The sequence below is a fragment of the Ranitomeya imitator genome, chromosome 1 (genome assembly GCF_032444005.1).
Source record: "Ranitomeya imitator isolate aRanImi1 chromosome 1, aRanImi1.pri, whole genome shotgun sequence".
Lineage (NCBI taxonomy): Eukaryota > Metazoa > Chordata > Amphibia > Anura > Dendrobatidae > Ranitomeya > Ranitomeya imitator.
Window position 1 is genome coordinate 852,621,995 of NC_091282.1, and position 17,440 is coordinate 852,639,434.

Consider the following 17,440-nt stretch of genomic DNA (forward strand, 5'->3'; position numbering starts at 1 on the left):
AAGAAACCCTGGTGTAAGCATTAAGCGTACAGGAAAAATATATGCCAAAGATTATTACGATCAACAAACAAATCAATAGCAGGTGAAGAACTGCTTTCATTTATTTTTTACGGCATTCCTTGTGCGGTATATGTGATTAGATGATTTTGTTCTTCGGGCCAGTGTGACTGCAGCGATACCAGATTTATTTGTTTTATTTATGTATGGCTGCCATCACACACAAAAACAAGTTTTTACATTGCCATATTCTAAGAGCCATAATTTTTCAATATTTTTTGTCGACACTCATGTGATGGCTTATTTTTTGCGGGTCAAGTCAAGTTTTTATTGCTACCATTTTCGGGCACATAACATTTTTTGATCGATTTCTATTCCGATTTTTGGGAGTCAGAATGAACAAAAGCCAGCAACTCAGAGATTAATGTTTTTTTTATGTTGTTCACCATGTGGTAAAACTGATAAGACAAGTTTATTCTTTGATTACAGCAATGCCCCATTTATATAATTTTATGTCTTGTTGTTTTTATACAATAAAAACAATTTCATGGAAAAAATATTGTTTTTACATCGCTATATTCTGAGAGCTAGACTTTTTTATTTTTGCACTGATAGAGCTGTATGGCATTTTCAATTTTCTTCTTAACTTTATTTATTTTTTTTTTACTTAGTCCCTCTATGAGACTTTAACTTTTATTACTCTAATCACTGGTCTCATGCATTGCAATACACCAGCACTGCAGTGAATAAGACCTGTGATATTACACAGATTGCCTGTTACACCCTGCCTATGGCCATGGTACCTGGCACACCAGGAGATCATTGTTTGGCCTCTGGGTGCCATGACAGCCATCAGCTCCCTGTGATTTCTTTGTGGAGGTGCCGATGGAGGTGAGAGGGAGCTCACATCCACTCACAACCATCCAAATGCCTCCGATTGCTATCGATGGCGGCATCTGGAGGGTTATTCAGCCAGGGGTGGTGTGGGCACCAGCCCTGGCTGTTACCACAGGAGCTCGGCTGACAGCTGCGTCGAGCTCCTGGTGGCAATCATGTAGGGAAGTACTGATTATTATATTAAGAAATCCACTTTCAACTATTTCAGCCACATACTGTAGGTGGTAAAGTCTTGGTTTAAAAGGGAACTAGAGAGGGACTACAAATATACATTTGGAAGCAGATCCTGATCGTGTTGTTTGCAAAAATTACAGCAACACCATAATAGAAAACTACCAATATATTTGCTAGCAAAAGAAAACTAACTTAATTTATGAACTTCGTCTAACATCTAAATTACGGATTTATGACCATCTTAAAGTTTTGGGTGAAAATCTTTTCTAACCTAACAACACAGATTAAAAATAACACAGGATTAAATTTATGATATTTTTAACAAGAATTTCTTTATCTTTGCCAAAATCCAAAAACATGTAACATTATGTAATCAAAAAAGTAATACCCCCTTAATTATGAAGCATTAATTAGCATGTATTGTGAAATTTCTTAGCAATAGTGATACATTTTAGTTATTTATTACACTATATTAATTTTCATTTTTGTTTCTCAATAAAAACTTCTACACTTAGAAGGTACTGTTGCATACAGGACAATTAAAAGCTAACATATGCTCAACCAGCAATCTCATTGTTGATTTTTTTTTTTTTTTGTAGCACTGTGCAGTATAAATAATATGGCTTCCAAATAAACGTGCAAAGAAAAAGTAGGGGTCAACGGTCATTGCTCCAAGAGTAGACCATTTTAAGTAAAATATCCATTGTGTAGGTATACAGCTTGATTTACATGTCCAAATCTAAAAATTATACTGTTGTGTTTCGGTTTGCAGGTTTTCACTACAAGTTTAAAAAAAATTAAGAACAATAAAAACTAGAGCACGTGATAAGAAACTTGTGACAGTGGCTGTGAGATATTCAGGTTTCTAGTATCTTTATTTCAAATCTAAGGTAAGAGATCAGATTCCATTTCTGCAGGGAGCTTAGAGTGGAAAGAAAGAAGATCCACGTCATAATCTGTAAATACAAAACAAGAGTACATTAGAGAACATAGTGAATAAATTGGTGAATGAAAAATAAAATATGCTACTTGACATTTTAAGAGGACCTTTCACCACATTTTTCATGTTGAACTGGTAGCAGAATGTAATAGTAGTTGCAAAGTGGAATAAAACATTTTAATTTAGCCTTTCTGTTGCAGAGATACCAAAGTATTTGGCTCTTATGAGTCAATTTTTTATAAGTTCAAATGGATGTTATCAGATTTTTTTTTACTGGGGGCAAGTACTTATCCTTTCGTGATTCTAACCAACCAAAAGCAAGCAGCCACGCAGCGGAAAAAGAACACGCCCCCAACATTGCTTAACCCCTCTCTAGCATTGGACCTACTATTCTGTCCATGTGACCTGGGCCTTACTTCCCATGGACGGAATAGTACGCCATACGCGATCAGCTGCGCTCACGGAGGGAGCGCGGGCGGGTGTCAGCTGATTATCACAGCTGACACCAGACACAATGTGCCAGGAGCGGTCACGGACAGCTCCCGGCACTTTAACCCTCGGAACACTGCGAGGGGGGCTCCCTGCGTGCTTCCCTGAGACCCTCAGAAGTACGCGATGTGATCGCGTTGTTCTGAGGGTATCCTCCCTGCAGGCGCCCGAATCCAAGACTGCCACGGGGTTCTTCCGGGTCGTGGCTTGTCAGTGCCTGCTGAGAGCAGGACCTGAGAAGCCCCCTTCACTGCCTGTCAGATCGCAGATCTGACACAGTGCTCTGCAAAGTGTCAGATCAGCGATCTGACTTTATACAGTGATGTCCCACCCTTGAACAATGTAAAAAAGTAAAAAAAAAGTGTAAAAATATTTTTTTTAAGTTCCTAAATAAAGAAAAATGAAATATTTTTCCCAAAAATTCATTTCTTTATGTGCCCGTAACGACCCGACCTATAAAACTGTTCCACTAGTTAACCCTTTCAGTGAACACCGTAAAAAAAAAATGAGGCAAAAAACAATGCTTTATCATCATACCGCCGAACAAAAAGTGGAATAACACGCGATCAAAAAACGGATATAAATAAACATGGTACCGCTGAAAACGTCATCTTGTTCCGCAAAAAAATCAGCCGCGATACAGAGTCATCAGAAAAAAACTAAAAAAGTTATAGCCCTCAGAATAAAGCGATGCAAAAATTATTTTTTAAATAAACGTTTTTATTGCATAAAAGCGCCAAAACATTTAGAAATAGATAAATGAGGTATCGCTGTAATTGTACTAACCCGAAGAATAAAACTGCTTTATCAATTTTAGCACACGCGGAATGGGATAAACGCCCCACCCAAAAGAAATTCATGAATTGCTGGTTTTTGTTCATTCTGCCTCCCAAAAATCTTAATAAAAAGCGATCAAAAAATGTCATGTGCCCGAAAATGGTACCAATAAAAACGTCAACTCGACCCGCAAAAAACAAGACCTCACATGACTCTGTGGGCCAGCTGCCAAACAAAAACCCGCTATAAAAACCGCTATAAATAGTAAATCAAACCCCCCTTTATTACCCCCTTAGTTAGGTAAATAATAAAGTTTAAAAAATGTATTTATTTCCATTTTCCCATTAGGGTTAGGGCGAAAGTTAGGGATGGGCCTAAAGTTAGGGTTAAGGTTGGGGCTAAAGCTAGGGTTAAAGTTATGGATGGGGCTAAAATTAGGGTTAGGGTTGGGGCTAGAGATGGGGTTAGGGTTTGGATTAAGTTTATGGTTGGGGTTAGGGGTGTGTCAGGTTTAGGGGTGTTGTTAGGTTTAAGGTTAGGGCTGGGATTAGGGGTGTGTTGTGGTTAGGGTTGTGGTTAGGGGCGTGTTCGGGTTAAGGGTGCGGTTAGGGTTAAGGTTAGGGTTGGGAGTAGGGGTGTGTTCGGGTTAGGGTTGGAGTTAGAATTAGGAGGTTTCCACTGTTTAGGCACATCAGGGGCTCTCCAAACACGACATGGCGTCCGATCTCAATTCCAGCCAATTCTGCGTTGAAAAAGTAAAACGGTGCTCCTTCACTTACGAGCTCTGCCGTGTGCCCAAACAGTGGTTTACTCCCACACATGGGGTATAAGCATACTCAGGACAAAATGGGACAACAACTTTTGTGGTCCAATTTCTCCTGTTACCCTTGGGAAAATAAAAATTTGGGGGCTAAAAACTATTTTTGTGGGAAAAAATGATTTTTTATTATCACGGCTTTGCGTTATAAACTTTAGTGAAACACTTGGGGGTTCAAAGTTCTCACAACACACCGAGGTAAGTTCCTTGGGGGGGTCTAGTTTCCAAAATGGCGTCACATGTGGGGGGGGTTCTACTGTTTAGGCACATCAGTGGCTCTGCAAACGCAACATGACGCCAGCAGACCATTCCATCAAAGTTTGCATTCCAAAACAACACTACTTCCCTTCCGAGCCCTGACGTGTCCCCAAACAGTAGATTTCTCCCATATATGGAGTATCAACGTGCTCAGGACAATTTGGACAAGAACTTTTTGGGTCCAATTTATCCTGTTACCCTTGTGAAAATACAAAACTGGGGGCTAAAAAAATCATTTTTGTGAAAAAAAGAAAGAATTTTTATTTTCACGGCTCGGCGTTATAAAAACTGTAGTGAAACACTTAGGGGTTCAAAGTTCTCACAACACATCTAGATAAGTTCCTTGGGGGGTCTAGTTTCCAATATGGGGTCACTTGTGGGGGGTTTCTACTGTTTGGGTACATCAGGGGCTCTGCAAATGCAACGTGATGCCTGCAGACCAATCCATCTAAGTCTGTATTCCAAATGGCGCTCCTTCCCTTCCGAGCTCTGCCATTTCCAATATGGGGTCACTTGTGGGGGGCTGCATTCTATAATGCTGTGTGTCAGCCCTGAAAGGTGATGGCCGTATCGCTTATTGGCCAAACCTGGTGACAGGTTCCCTTTAAAGGGACACTGTCACCTGAATTTGGAGGGAACAATCTTCAGCCATGGAGGCGGGGTTTTTGATTCACCCTTTCCGTACCCGCTGGCTGCATGCTGGCTGCAATATTGGATTGAAGTTCATTCTCTGTCCTCCATAGTACACGCCTGCGCAAGGCAAGATTTGCAGCAACCACTGCTTCAAATCAATAAAATCATCACCGCCGGTCAGACAGCCACAGTTCCCACGCTGTCAAATGACAGCGTGAGCATGCAGCTGTGATTGGAGGTATAAAATTTACCTCCGGTCACTGGTGTTGACTGATGGGACTACCACTCCCATCAGCTGACGACTGCTGCCGCTAATAAGGGCTTGTTTCAATTTGCGAGAAACACGTCCGTGTCTCGCATGTGGAAACAAAGCTCTGGTGCCGGCACTCCGGAGCGGAGCGTGCGGCTGCATGTGTTGCTATGCGGCCGCATGCTCCGCTCCCAAGTGCCGGCGCCACAGCTTCGTTTCCACATGCGAGACACGGACAAATGGAAACAAACCCTAACAGTGAGAGCAAGATAGGCTGATGAGAGTATTCATCAGCCGGCTCCTGCGAAGTAAATAAATAATTTAAAAAAAAAAAAATTCAAGAGTTCCCTTTTATTTTTGATAACCAGCTAGGCAAAACTCACAGCTGGGGGCTGCAACCCTCAGCTGTCAACGTTAGCAAGGCTAGTTATCAAGAATAGAGGGGTCCCCATGCGTTTTTTAAAATTATTTAAATAATTAAAAAATACTCCGTGGGGTCTCCTGTATTTTTGATAACCAGCCAGGGCAAACTCACAGCTGGGGGATGCAACCCTGTTTGTTTGTTATTTTTAATTATTTAAATAAATAAGTAAACAAAATGGTGTGGGCTCCCTCCAATTTTGACAAGCATTGCTAAAGCAGAAAGATTGGGGCTGGTATTCTCAGACTGGTAACGGGCCATGGATATTGCCCCGCCCCAGCCTAAAATAGAAGCCCGCAGCCACCCAGAAAAGTTGCATCTATTAGAACTTCCCACTTGCCCTGTAGTGGTGGAAAGTGGGATTCATATTTGTTATTTATTTACAGTGCGGGCGCCGGTTGCTGAATACTCCCATCAGCTGCTCCTGCTCTAGCTGTTATTAGCGGCAGCAATACCATCAGCTGACACCAGTGACCGGAGGTAAACTTTATACCTGTCTTTTGACACCATGGGAACCGTAGTTGTGTGACCGGCGGTGATGAATTTACCGCTGATCAGAAGAGGTGTTTGCCGTGCTGTCATGCACATGACAGTGTGGCAAACACTCGATGTTCGGGCCTCCGATTCAAGTCAATGGGTTCCGGGTACTGTTCTGGTACCCGAATCCTAACTTTTTGTAACTGTTCGGCCGAACCCGCCGGACACGAACATCCAGGTATCCGCCCATCTCTACTTGTAATCACTCTGCAGGAGATTAATACTGTCATTAGGTCTTGCACAGGAGAAACGTGACTGTTCTGGGTTCCTCCTGTGTGATACATTGCAAATTGCCTGAGCACAATAGACATAAGTTTGATTACTGGCATCTCCGGACAGATAGTGGGGGCAGGGGCAGTACAGCAGGAGTGACAGTGTTGTGATCCCAAACATTGACAGAAGGGTTGTGTGACACAGCTAAATTCAGCTGTACTGCCCCCAACCACAAACAGCATAAATCAGAGTCTGGCTGCACGATTGGCATTTCAGAGAAAATGCAGGTTGAAGGACCGTAAGGGAAACCAAGCTGCTTCAGGTAATTGCTGATCTCTCCCATTTGTGTACATCAGGAGAGACATACAGTATCAATTAGCCTAGGCGGTGTTTGTAAAGCCAGCCAAGGGCAGCGCTGCATTTGTCTCGTCTCTGCCTATGGTACCGAGCCGAAAGTTAGAGACTACAAACTATAGAGACAAGTTCCCTTTAATAGTAAAAGGCAAGAGTAATATGATGTAACTGTTTACTCATCAATTTCATTTTAATAAGATATGCATTTGATTTGGAAGTTAAATACTCATGCTCATCCCCCCTGAACTTATTGTGATGTTCGCCATAATAAATGTTATGACTTTGTGCATTGTTTACTGCCCTAAAATTAATAGTGAAGTGCAAACAAATGTTCAGAGCAGTTACCAACCTATTTCATCCAGTCTGGTTGAGGTAGGGTTCTTATGAAACAACTCAATGTGTTTATCCATTTGGTCTCTCGTTGCAGTTGAAAAGTTACACTGCATACACCTGTAGTTGTCACGTGTATGCTCCCATATTATACGGCTGTTGGTTGTATGGCCTAAAAGGAAGCAAGACATATGTATATGTAAATCAAGTTGTATCAAATGTACAGTCTTTATATTTATTAATAAAATAATATAAAGTGATAAATATGGATATGTGATAAAAGTGTTTTTCATACCATAGCTACACTATAGTAAGGCCGGGGTCACACTAGACCGTAATACGGACGAGTGCAATGCGATAAAAAAATCGCATAGCACTCGTCCCAATGTTAATCTATGGTGCAGCTCCCATCATCCGATATTTTATCGGCCGTATTCAGGATCCGAGTGAAATCGCAGCATGCTGCGATTGTCAGCGTTTCTCGGCCGAGAAACACCAATGAAAGTCTATGGGGGTGAGAAAAAATAGCACAGCACACGGACCATCAGTGTGCCTTGCGAGAAATTCTCAGGCATTGGGCAGGTGACAGGAAAGGCTCAGCCATTATTTGCTCATTTTGCAAGTGTGTGAGAAAATCTCACCATACGGATGCCATACGGATGTCACACGGATCATTTGATGCGAGAAAATCGCATCCTCGCACTGCACACGGATCACTGTTTTGGTAACATTTGTGCGATTCTCATCCGTCAAAAACGGACCGTTTTTTTATACGTTGTGTGTGTCCCCGGCCTAATACTCATTATTGTAGTAATTTAGTTATGGTGGCAAAATGTCTGATATTGACCAACTGAAAAAAAAATGCCTGACTTAAAGCAATTATGCTAGTTTTCTATAGATATTTCTTTATTTTAGCCTAATATGAAAGCGATAAGAAAAGTGGGTGTGGACTCCTAAGATTGTTTTAGTAAAAATTATTAAGAAAGCCTGAGAGTAGAGCAGATGATGGCAAGAATCTTCACCTGTGCATAAGGCTACTTTCAAACTAGCGTCGGGCTCGGCCCGTCGCAGTGCGTCGGGCTGAGGTTACCGACGCTAGCGTTGTTTGCGCCGCACAACGGGTGCAGCGGATGCAGATTTTCATCGCATCCGCTGCCCCATTGTGAGGTGCGGGGAGGTGGGGGGAGGAGTCCCGGCCGCGCATGCGCGGTCGGAAAAAGCGGTCCATCAGCTGCGACGTGTGTCAATACGTCGCAATGCATCGGTAATGTAACTCTATGGGGCAAAAACGCATCCTGCAAACAACTTTGCAGGATGCGTTTTTCCCCCTAAAGACGCATTGCGACATATTAAAAAAAAACGCCAGTGTGAAAGTAGCCTAAGCAGGCAATTTTCAACAGTTATGCTGAATTCAGACATTCGTGTAGCACATTTTGAGTATCTTTATGATAGTGGTACAATTTCTTCGATATGACTTGCGTTTATTTATGAAAAAAAAACAACGCAATATTTTCAAACTTTTTGCCAAATCTCCAATTGTCAAACTTTTAATTTTTGTACCCTTAAAGGGAACCTGTCACCTGAATTTGGCGGGACTGGTTTTCGGTCATATGGGCGGAGTTTTGGGGTGTTTGATTCATCCTTTCCTTACCCGCTGGCTGCATGCTGGCCGCAATATTGGATTGAAGTTCATGCTCTGTCCTCCATAGTACACGCCTGCACAAGGCAATCTGCACAAGGCCTGCACAAGGTGAAACTAGACCCCACAATTTATTGTGCAATTTCTCTCGAACGTGGTGCGGCCTCATATGTTGTCAGAAATTCCTGTTAGGCCACACATCCGGACTGAGAAGGAAGGAGCGCTATTTGGCTTTTGGAGCACAGATTTTGCTAGAATAGTTTGCGGGCGACATTTGCGGAGCTCTTAAGGTGCCAGAACAGCAGAAAAAAACAAAAGTGGCCACATTGTAAGAGCTGCACCTCTCAATGAATTCATCTACGGCTGCATTGACTATTTTGTAACATCCACGCCAGGCTTTTTTTCTGGAGAATTGAAAATCTGTCAGTCTAATAGCCAAATATTTAGAATTGAGAGTCCTCAGTGGTTGATACAGTACCTTTTAATGGCTAACTGAAGGTTAATATGTGTCTAATAGCCAAACATTGTGCCCCCATATAGTGTAGAGCCCCCACATATTGTAGCACCCCCATACATTATGCCCAGCTTGTGCTTCTGGCAATACGCACCCGTAATTTAAGTGCCTTCACTCCATCACAATAATGCCAAAGCTGTAACTATGGTATAGGCACAGTGGAACACAGAAAAAGGGAGGATTTAGAATAGCATTATTCAGTGGATTTTATTTGAGGGTGTGGGAGTCATGTCGCTTTTCCAGAGTCTTTGTTCTACCAGTAACGTGGAACCCCCTGTAGTTCCAGTGACAAATGACGGATCTGAGTGGCGACTGGTTTTGTGCAGGATAAATTAGGGTTTTTATTGGTAACACTATGGGGTACATTCTATTTTTCGATCGCTTCCAGAATAAGGTTTGGTTCATGTTCTTCTTTTCTACTCTGAGCATTTACCTCAAGTTTTCCGTGTAAATCCCAGAAAAATGTGATTAAGACGAAACCCCCAATGGAACCACCCACCATAATGAGGCAGATATAGACCCTCCATACTCTGGCGTTTGATCCAGTGGTATCCATCTTTTTAGGCATTCACAAATCTGTGGTCATATTTGGGCGCTAAAAAGACTCCTAAAATGATGGGACATCTGCTGGAACACAGACAAGTCCAAAGTAATTCCATCTGCCTCATTAGTGAATGGTTCAGTCCAGGGTTTTTGTCTGAATCGCGGTTTTGGGGAATTTACACAGAAACCCAGATGTAAGTGCTCTGCAGGATAAATGTGAGCGAAGCCTTATTTGATTTTTGGAGGTAGAATGAACAAATAGACAGGAGTACAAGAGTACTTCTTATTTTTGCGTGGTTCACCGTGTGATATAAGTGATGAGGTGGATTTATGCTTCCGGTCGGTGTGTGGTTACAGCTATACCAGATTTATATAGTTTTTTTTAGGTTTTGCTGCTCTCTCAGTAAAAATGCTTTATTTTTTTTTACAAAGAGTAGGTTTTTTGGCGCCATATTTTGAGATCTGCAACTTTTTTTATTTTTGGCGAACAGGGTTGTATGAGGGCTGATTTTTTGAGGGACGAGTTGCAGATATTTTGTTATAATAATAATCTTTATTTATATAGCACCAACATATTGCGCAGCGCTATACAGTTTATCAGTTTCAAACACAACAGTCATAAGTAACAACGTTAACAAGATAATTAAAGCATTGTGGGGTACCATTTTGGGGTACATAATATTTCTTTATCGCGTTTTATTCAGATTTTTCAGACAGAATGAAACCCAGCAATTCAGTTATTGTTTTTGTTTCTTTTTTTTGTGTTGTTCACCTTGTGGTAAAAGGGATCAGACCGATGTGTTTGTCAGGTTGGTACTATTACAGCGATACCAAAATTTATATTTTTTTTAGGCTTTCTTTTTGCAGACTAAACAATATTTTACTAAAAAGAATTTGTTTTTGCATCATCATATTCTGAGAGTGGTAGCTTTTTAAACATTTTTTTGCCAAATGAGCCAAAGTAGGGATTGTTTTTAGCGGGACAGTTTTGAGTTTTCAATTATACGTTTTTTTTTGTTTGTTTTTTTACACAGGACTTTTTATTCACTTTTTATTAACTTTTTTGTGAGTCAGTATGATGAAAAAAACAAAAATGTTGTGTTTATTTTTTTTACAGCATTCGCCAAATAAAATAACATGCCAGTTTCATAGAGCGGGTTGTTCCGGTCGTGGCCATACCAAATATGTGTAATTTTTTGTTTATTTTTGTTTTATCAGAAACGCTGCTTTGAGTGGCGAAACTCATTTTCGGCATTTGTGTGCACTTTGTGAGTTTTCTTTATAGATTTTCTTTTACTTTTTTTCCACTTTACTTAGTCCCACAGTGGGACATGTATAATTTTCTGTGTGGCCTATTTATAAAAAAAAAAAAAAAAGGTTCCTCGCATCATGTTCTCATACACTTTATGCAGTATTAGCCCTCTGTGTCTGTACTGCTACATACTTAGGCAGATAACTGGTTCATGCAGCTTTACATGAACACCCGAGCCTTACACTTTGGCTGGTCCGAATAACTAAAGCAATTGTTATCATCCACCTCTCGTGTCTCCCCTTTTCCTCATAGTTTGTAAGCTTGCGAGCAGGGCCCTCACTCCTCCTGGTATCTGTATTGAACTATATTTCTGTTATGCTGTAATGTCTATTGTCTGTACAATTCCCGTCTATAATTTGTAAAGCGCTGCGGAATATGTTGGCGCTATATAAATAAAAATTATTATTATTATTATAATTTTCAATTTGATCACTTGTCTCATACACTGCTGTACTCATGTAAAGCAGTGCATGAGACTGTCAGTGACTCACCGACTGTGCCCCTGAGAGCCTGCTTAAAGGGAACCTGTCACCCCGTTTTTTCAGTACGAGATAAAAATACTGTTGAATAGGGCCTGAGCTGTGGGTTACAATAGTGTATTTTGTGTACCCTGATTCCCCACCTATGCTGCCGAAATAACTTACCAAAGTCGCCGTTTTCGCCTGTCAATCAGGCTGGTCAGGTCATATGGGTGTGGCGACATCGCTGTTTCTTCCCCCAGATCTTGCATATATTTCCGTTGGTGGCGTAGGGTACACAAAATACACTATTGTAACGCACAGCTCAGGCCCTATTTAACAGTATTTTTATCTCGTCCTGAAAAAACGGGGTGACAGGTTCCCTTTAAGGCTGGAGTCACACTAGTCTGTAATACGGACGAGTGCTATGCGATAGAAAATCGCATAGCACTCGGACCAGTATTCTGCTATGTGGCAGCTCACATCCCCAGTTTTTTCCTAGGCCGTTTTCAGTGTGTGAGTGAAATCGCAGCATGCTGCGATCGTCACCGACACTCGGCCGAGAAATGTCTCACTCGCTCGCACCCATATAAGCCTATGGGTGCGAGTGAGACAGCGCACATCACTTGGATATCATCCGAGTGCTGTGCGCTAAACGCTGATCTCGGCAATGGAGGAGATAGAGAAAGTCATTTCTCAACCTCCTCCACAGCTGTGCTCCTATTCTCTCTGTGCGAGAGGCTCGAAGCACAGACGCATGACACTCAGCTCCTGCTAGCAGCACAGCAGGAGCCGAAGGTCATTAGCACATCGCATCCGATGCTCTCGCATCGGATGCAATACGCTAGTGTGACTCCAGCCTAAAGCTGGATCTCACAGGCCACCGTACCCAGGGATCATCACATGACCTCATGGTACCATGGTAACCATTGAGACCCGCGATTTTCATTGTGGGGGTCCGATGGTTAATAAGGGGTCTTGTGACCCACTAGCAATAACTTAAATACCACTGTAGCGATTGACAGCGGTATTTAAGGGGTTAATTAGCCCAGATCAGTTGCTGTCATGTACAGCTGACACCCATGGGAATCTACTTGCATCACTTGATACAAGTTCCAGGGCCCGAGAAATAATTGCAGAGCGCAGGCGCCGATGACGGCACAAGATAGAGAGGAGGTGACGCCCGGTGGGATGATGGACGGCTGCGAGGCGCTTGAGTCAGGGAGAAATCATACCTCCCTGACGCAATACAGGTATGGCGCGAAATTTATAAAAGTGATTATCAGGGTTGAGCGACTTTTACTTTTTTAGGGTCGAGTCAGGTTTCGCGAAACCCGACTATCTCTAAAGTCGAGTCGAGTGAAATCGGCCGATTATGGCGAAAAGTCGGGGATCGACCGAAACACGAAACCCAATGCAAAGTCAATGGGAATATTTATTTATTTTTTCTCTCTCTCCCTCCTTTTGCATCAATTACTGCATCAATGCGGCGTGGCATGGAGATCATCCTGTGGCACTGCTGAGGTATTATGGAAGCCCAGGTTGCTTTGATAGCAGCCTTCACCTCGTCTGCATATTTGGGTCTGGTGTCTCATCTTCATCTTGACAATACCCCATAGATTTTCTATGGGGTTAAGGTCAGGCGAGTTTGCTGGCCAATCAAACACAGTGATACTGTTGCTTTTAATTAAACCAGGTATTGGTACTTTTGGCAGTGTGGACAGGTGCCAAGTCCTGCTGGAGAATGAAATTTCCATCTTCAAAAAGCTTGTCGGCAGAGGGAAGTATGAAGTGCTCTAAAATTTCCTGGTAGAAGGCTGCCCTGACTTTGGTCTTGATAAAACACAGTGGACCTACACCAGTAGATGACATAGCTCCCCAAACCATCACTGATTGTGGAAGCTTCACACTAGACCTCAAGCAGCTTGGATTGTGTGCCTCTCCTCTCTTCCTCCAGACTCTGGGACCTTTATTTCCAAATGAAATGCTGAATTTACTTTCATCTGAAAACAACACCTTGGACCACTGAGCAACAGTCAAGTTCTTTTTCTCCTTGACCCGGGTAAGACCCTTCTGACTTTGTCTATTGGTCATGAGTGGCTTGACACAAGGAATGTGACACTTGTAGCCTTTGTCCTGGATAAGTCTGTGTGTGGTGGCTCTTGAAGCAATGACTACAGCAGCAGTCCACTCCTTGTGAATCACCCCAAAATTTTTGAATGACCATTTAACAATCCTTTCAAGGCTGTGCTTATCCCGATTGCTTGTGCACCTTTTTCTACCAGCACCCCTTCCCTCTCCACTCATCTCGGCCAAAGACTTTGCCTTATTTTTCAAGCAGAAGATTGATAACATCAGAGACAGCCCCCCAGGGCCAGCCACCACTTTCTTTGACCACTTCACTACCTTTCCTATCTCAGCCTGTAGCAAAACTTGGTATGCTTTTCAACTGAGCCCTGCAATATCCCCAATGTTATTTATGACCTTGTTGACTCTGCCTTGATCATATACATCTGGCTCTCTTAGGCTACTTTCCCACTTGCGTTTTTCAGCTTCCGCCACAATCCGCATTTTCCCATAGACTTGCATTAGCGTCGGATTGTGACGGATGGCTATCTGTCCCGTCAGTAGTGCACTGGATGCGTCGTGTTTTGGCGGACCGTCGGCACGAAAAAACGTTCAATGTAATGTTTTTTCGTACGTCGGATCCGCCATTTCCTACCGTGCATGCGTGGCCGGAACTCCGCCCCCTCCTCCCTGGGACTTTACAATGGGCAGTGGAGGCGTTGAAAAACGGCATCTGCTGCCCACGTTGTGCCAAATTTTCACAACGTGCGTCGGTACGTCGCGCCGAGGCTTAGCGGAGGACCGGTACCGACGCAAGTGTGAAATTAGCCTTAATTATCTGACCAAGATGAGCAGAGACCACTTCCCTCTGCTTCAAACCTGAATGCACTTTGTTGCACATATATTGTATAGCATAATTCTACAAAACCGTCAGTTTGCCCCGTGTATCATAGAAGTGTGATGCTCAAGATTCCAGAATTTTACCAGAAGGGAAATTAAGGTAACTGGATACAGTCACTGAAAACAACGTTTCTGTTTGCCTTCACTCTCACCCCTGTAATCCTTCACTTTATACTAACCCCCCTAATCCCAACACCTAGTAAGGAACTGGTCATCTCTTCTTCAATCCTCCCCATTAATCTCACCTCCTCCTCTGAACGACTACACAACATACAATCCTCTGTCTCAAAACACAAACAGCCCCCTCATGTTTTGGCCAACAACCCCCAGAACCCTTCCTCCAAAACCAACTTCTCCACCATTACAGAAGATCGACTCTCCACTCTACTCTCAAGATCGCATCTCACCACCTGTACACTCGACCCGATCTCATTCTACTTCATCCCAAACCTCATCTCAGTCTTCATTGCAACCCTAACCCATCTCTTCAACCTATCACTAACAACTAGTGTTTTCCCCTCAAGCTTTAAACATGCTTCAATCACACCTTTCCTCAAAAAGCCCTCTCTTGACTCATCCTCTGCATCTAGCTATCGCCCTATATCACTTCTCCCCTATGCCTCAAAACTATTGGAACAACAGGTCCATAGTGAACTGTCCCCCCACCTCTCTTCCTGCTCCCTCTTTCAATCTGGCTTCCGGCCGCATCACACCACTGAAACTGCCAAAAGTAAAGTTACCAATGACCTATTAACTGCCAAATTCAAGCGACACGACTGTCCTCCTCCTAGACCTGTCCTCTGCCTTTGACACAGTGGACCATTCCCTACTATTACAGACCCTCTCATCTCTTGGCATCACTGACTTGGCCTTATCTTGGATTTCGTCGTACCTAACAGACCGGACATTCAGCATCTCCCACTCGCACACCACCTCCTCACCTCGCCCCCTATCTGTCGGAGTCCCGCAAGGTTCAGTCCTAGGGCCTCTGCTCTTCTCCATCTATACCTTTGGCCTTGTACAGCTCAGAGTCCCATGGTTTCAGTATCATCTCTATGCTGACGACACACAGATCTACATCTCTGGACCAGATATCACCACCCTACTAACCAGAATCCCACAATATCTGTCTTCTAGTTCATCCTTCTTCTCCACTAGATTTATAAAGCTTAATATGGACAAAACAGAATTCATCATCTTTTCCCCCATCTCACTTGACTCCCCCCAACAGACCTATCCATTAAAGTAAATGGCTGCCCATTCTCCCCAGTTTACAAGCTCGCTTCCTTGGGTTAATCCTTGACACTGATCTCTCCTTTAAACCACATATCCAAGCCTTTCCACATCCTGCAGACTTCAACTCAAAAATATTTCCTGGATCCATACATTCCTCAACCAAGAATCTGCAAAAACCCTAGTCCATGCCCTCATCATCTCCTGCCTTGACTACTGCATCTCCTGCTCTGTGGCCTCCCCTCTAATACTCTCACACCCCTCCAATCTATTCTAAACGCTGCTGCCAGACTAATCCACCTGTCCCCCCGCTATTCCCCAGCCTCTCCTCTCTGTCAATCCCTGCACTGGCTCCACATTACCCAACGACTCCAGTTCAAAACCCTAACCATGACATACAAAGCCATCCATATCATGTCTCCTCCATAGATCTGTGACCTAGTCCCCCGGTACTTACCTGCACGCAACCTCCGATCCTCACAAGATCTTCTTCTATACTCCCCTCTTATCTCGTCTTCCCACAATCGCATACAAGATTTCTCCTGCGCATACCCCATACTCTGGAACGCTCTACCCCAACACAGACTCTCACCAACCGTGGAAACCTTCAAAAACCTGAATACCTACCTCTTCTGACAGGCCTACAACCTGCAGTAACCACCGATAGACCAAATCGATGCACGACCAGCTCTACCCTCGCCTACTGTATTCTCACCCATCCCTTGTAGATTGTGAGCCCTCACGGGCAGGATCTTCTCTCCTCCTGTACCAGTTGTGACTTGTATTGATTAAGATTATTGTACTTGTTTTTTATTATATATACCCCTCCTCACATGTAAAGCGCTATGGAATAAATGGCGCCATAATAATAAATAATAATCTGTTAAGTCAGCAGTGTACCCCATGATTATGGAGCCTACTGAAACAGACTATGGGACCTTTTTAAATGCTTAGGAAGCCTTTGCAGGTGTTTTCTGTTAATTATTCTAATTTAATGAGATAATGACTTGTTGGTTTTCATTGCCTGTAAGCCATAATCATCAACATTAACAGAAACGCTTGAAATAGATCACTCTGTTTGTAATAATTATATAATATAGGAGTTTTACTTTTTGTATTGAAGAACTGAAATAAATTAACTATTTGATATTCCAATTTTGTAAGAAGCACCTCTAGATACATTTTTTTTCCCCAGATGGGGAGGGGGACCCAGTCCAAATCTTGCACCAAGGCCCATCAGACTCTAGTTACGTCTCTGGCATGTAAATAGCATTTTCGAAGATGACAGGTTCCCCTTTAATAGACCGAGAAAGATGCTCTTTTAACTCAATTCCGCTCTGATCAAAAGAGAACCCCTCCATAAACTCAGAAATCTGTAATAGGGTTTACAAAAATAGCTACCCTTTTAAAGAAGAACATTTAAGTTTATTATGACGTCACTAGGTAATTTTATAGACAAATAACAGTTAATGTATATTGGTAGAACTCTGAGGTTCTCACTGTGGTCTCCTTTCGGTTCTTCTGATAGAACCAGTCTTCAGGAGTAAAACTGAATTATCATGAAGCACATATGTGTAAGAGCCTTCAGATGTGCTCAGTTTAATGATACATGATTTGGAGTTGAAGGACCTTGAAACGTTTCCGCACCATGACTGCAGTGTAGAGTTCCTTGTAAACGGTTTTTATC

General features: G+C 42.8%; 1 protein-coding gene across 1 annotated transcript in view; it reads right to left on the reverse strand.

Annotated features, from left to right (window-relative positions):
- Positions 1-1,924: 1,924 nt before the first annotated feature.
- Positions 1,925-17,440, reverse strand: part of ZNF414 (zinc finger protein 414) — a 58,406-nt gene continuing 42,890 nt past the window's right edge. Inside the window, exons 6-7 of the mRNA XM_069741633.1 lie at positions 7,107-7,259; positions 1,925-2,024 (exon numbers count right to left, since the gene is read on the reverse strand). Of these exons, the coding sequence (XP_069597734.1) occupies positions 1,954-2,024; positions 7,107-7,259 (224 nt within the window). The 3' untranslated portion in view covers positions 1,925-1,953. The remainder of the gene's footprint in view (positions 2,025-7,106; positions 7,260-17,440) is intronic.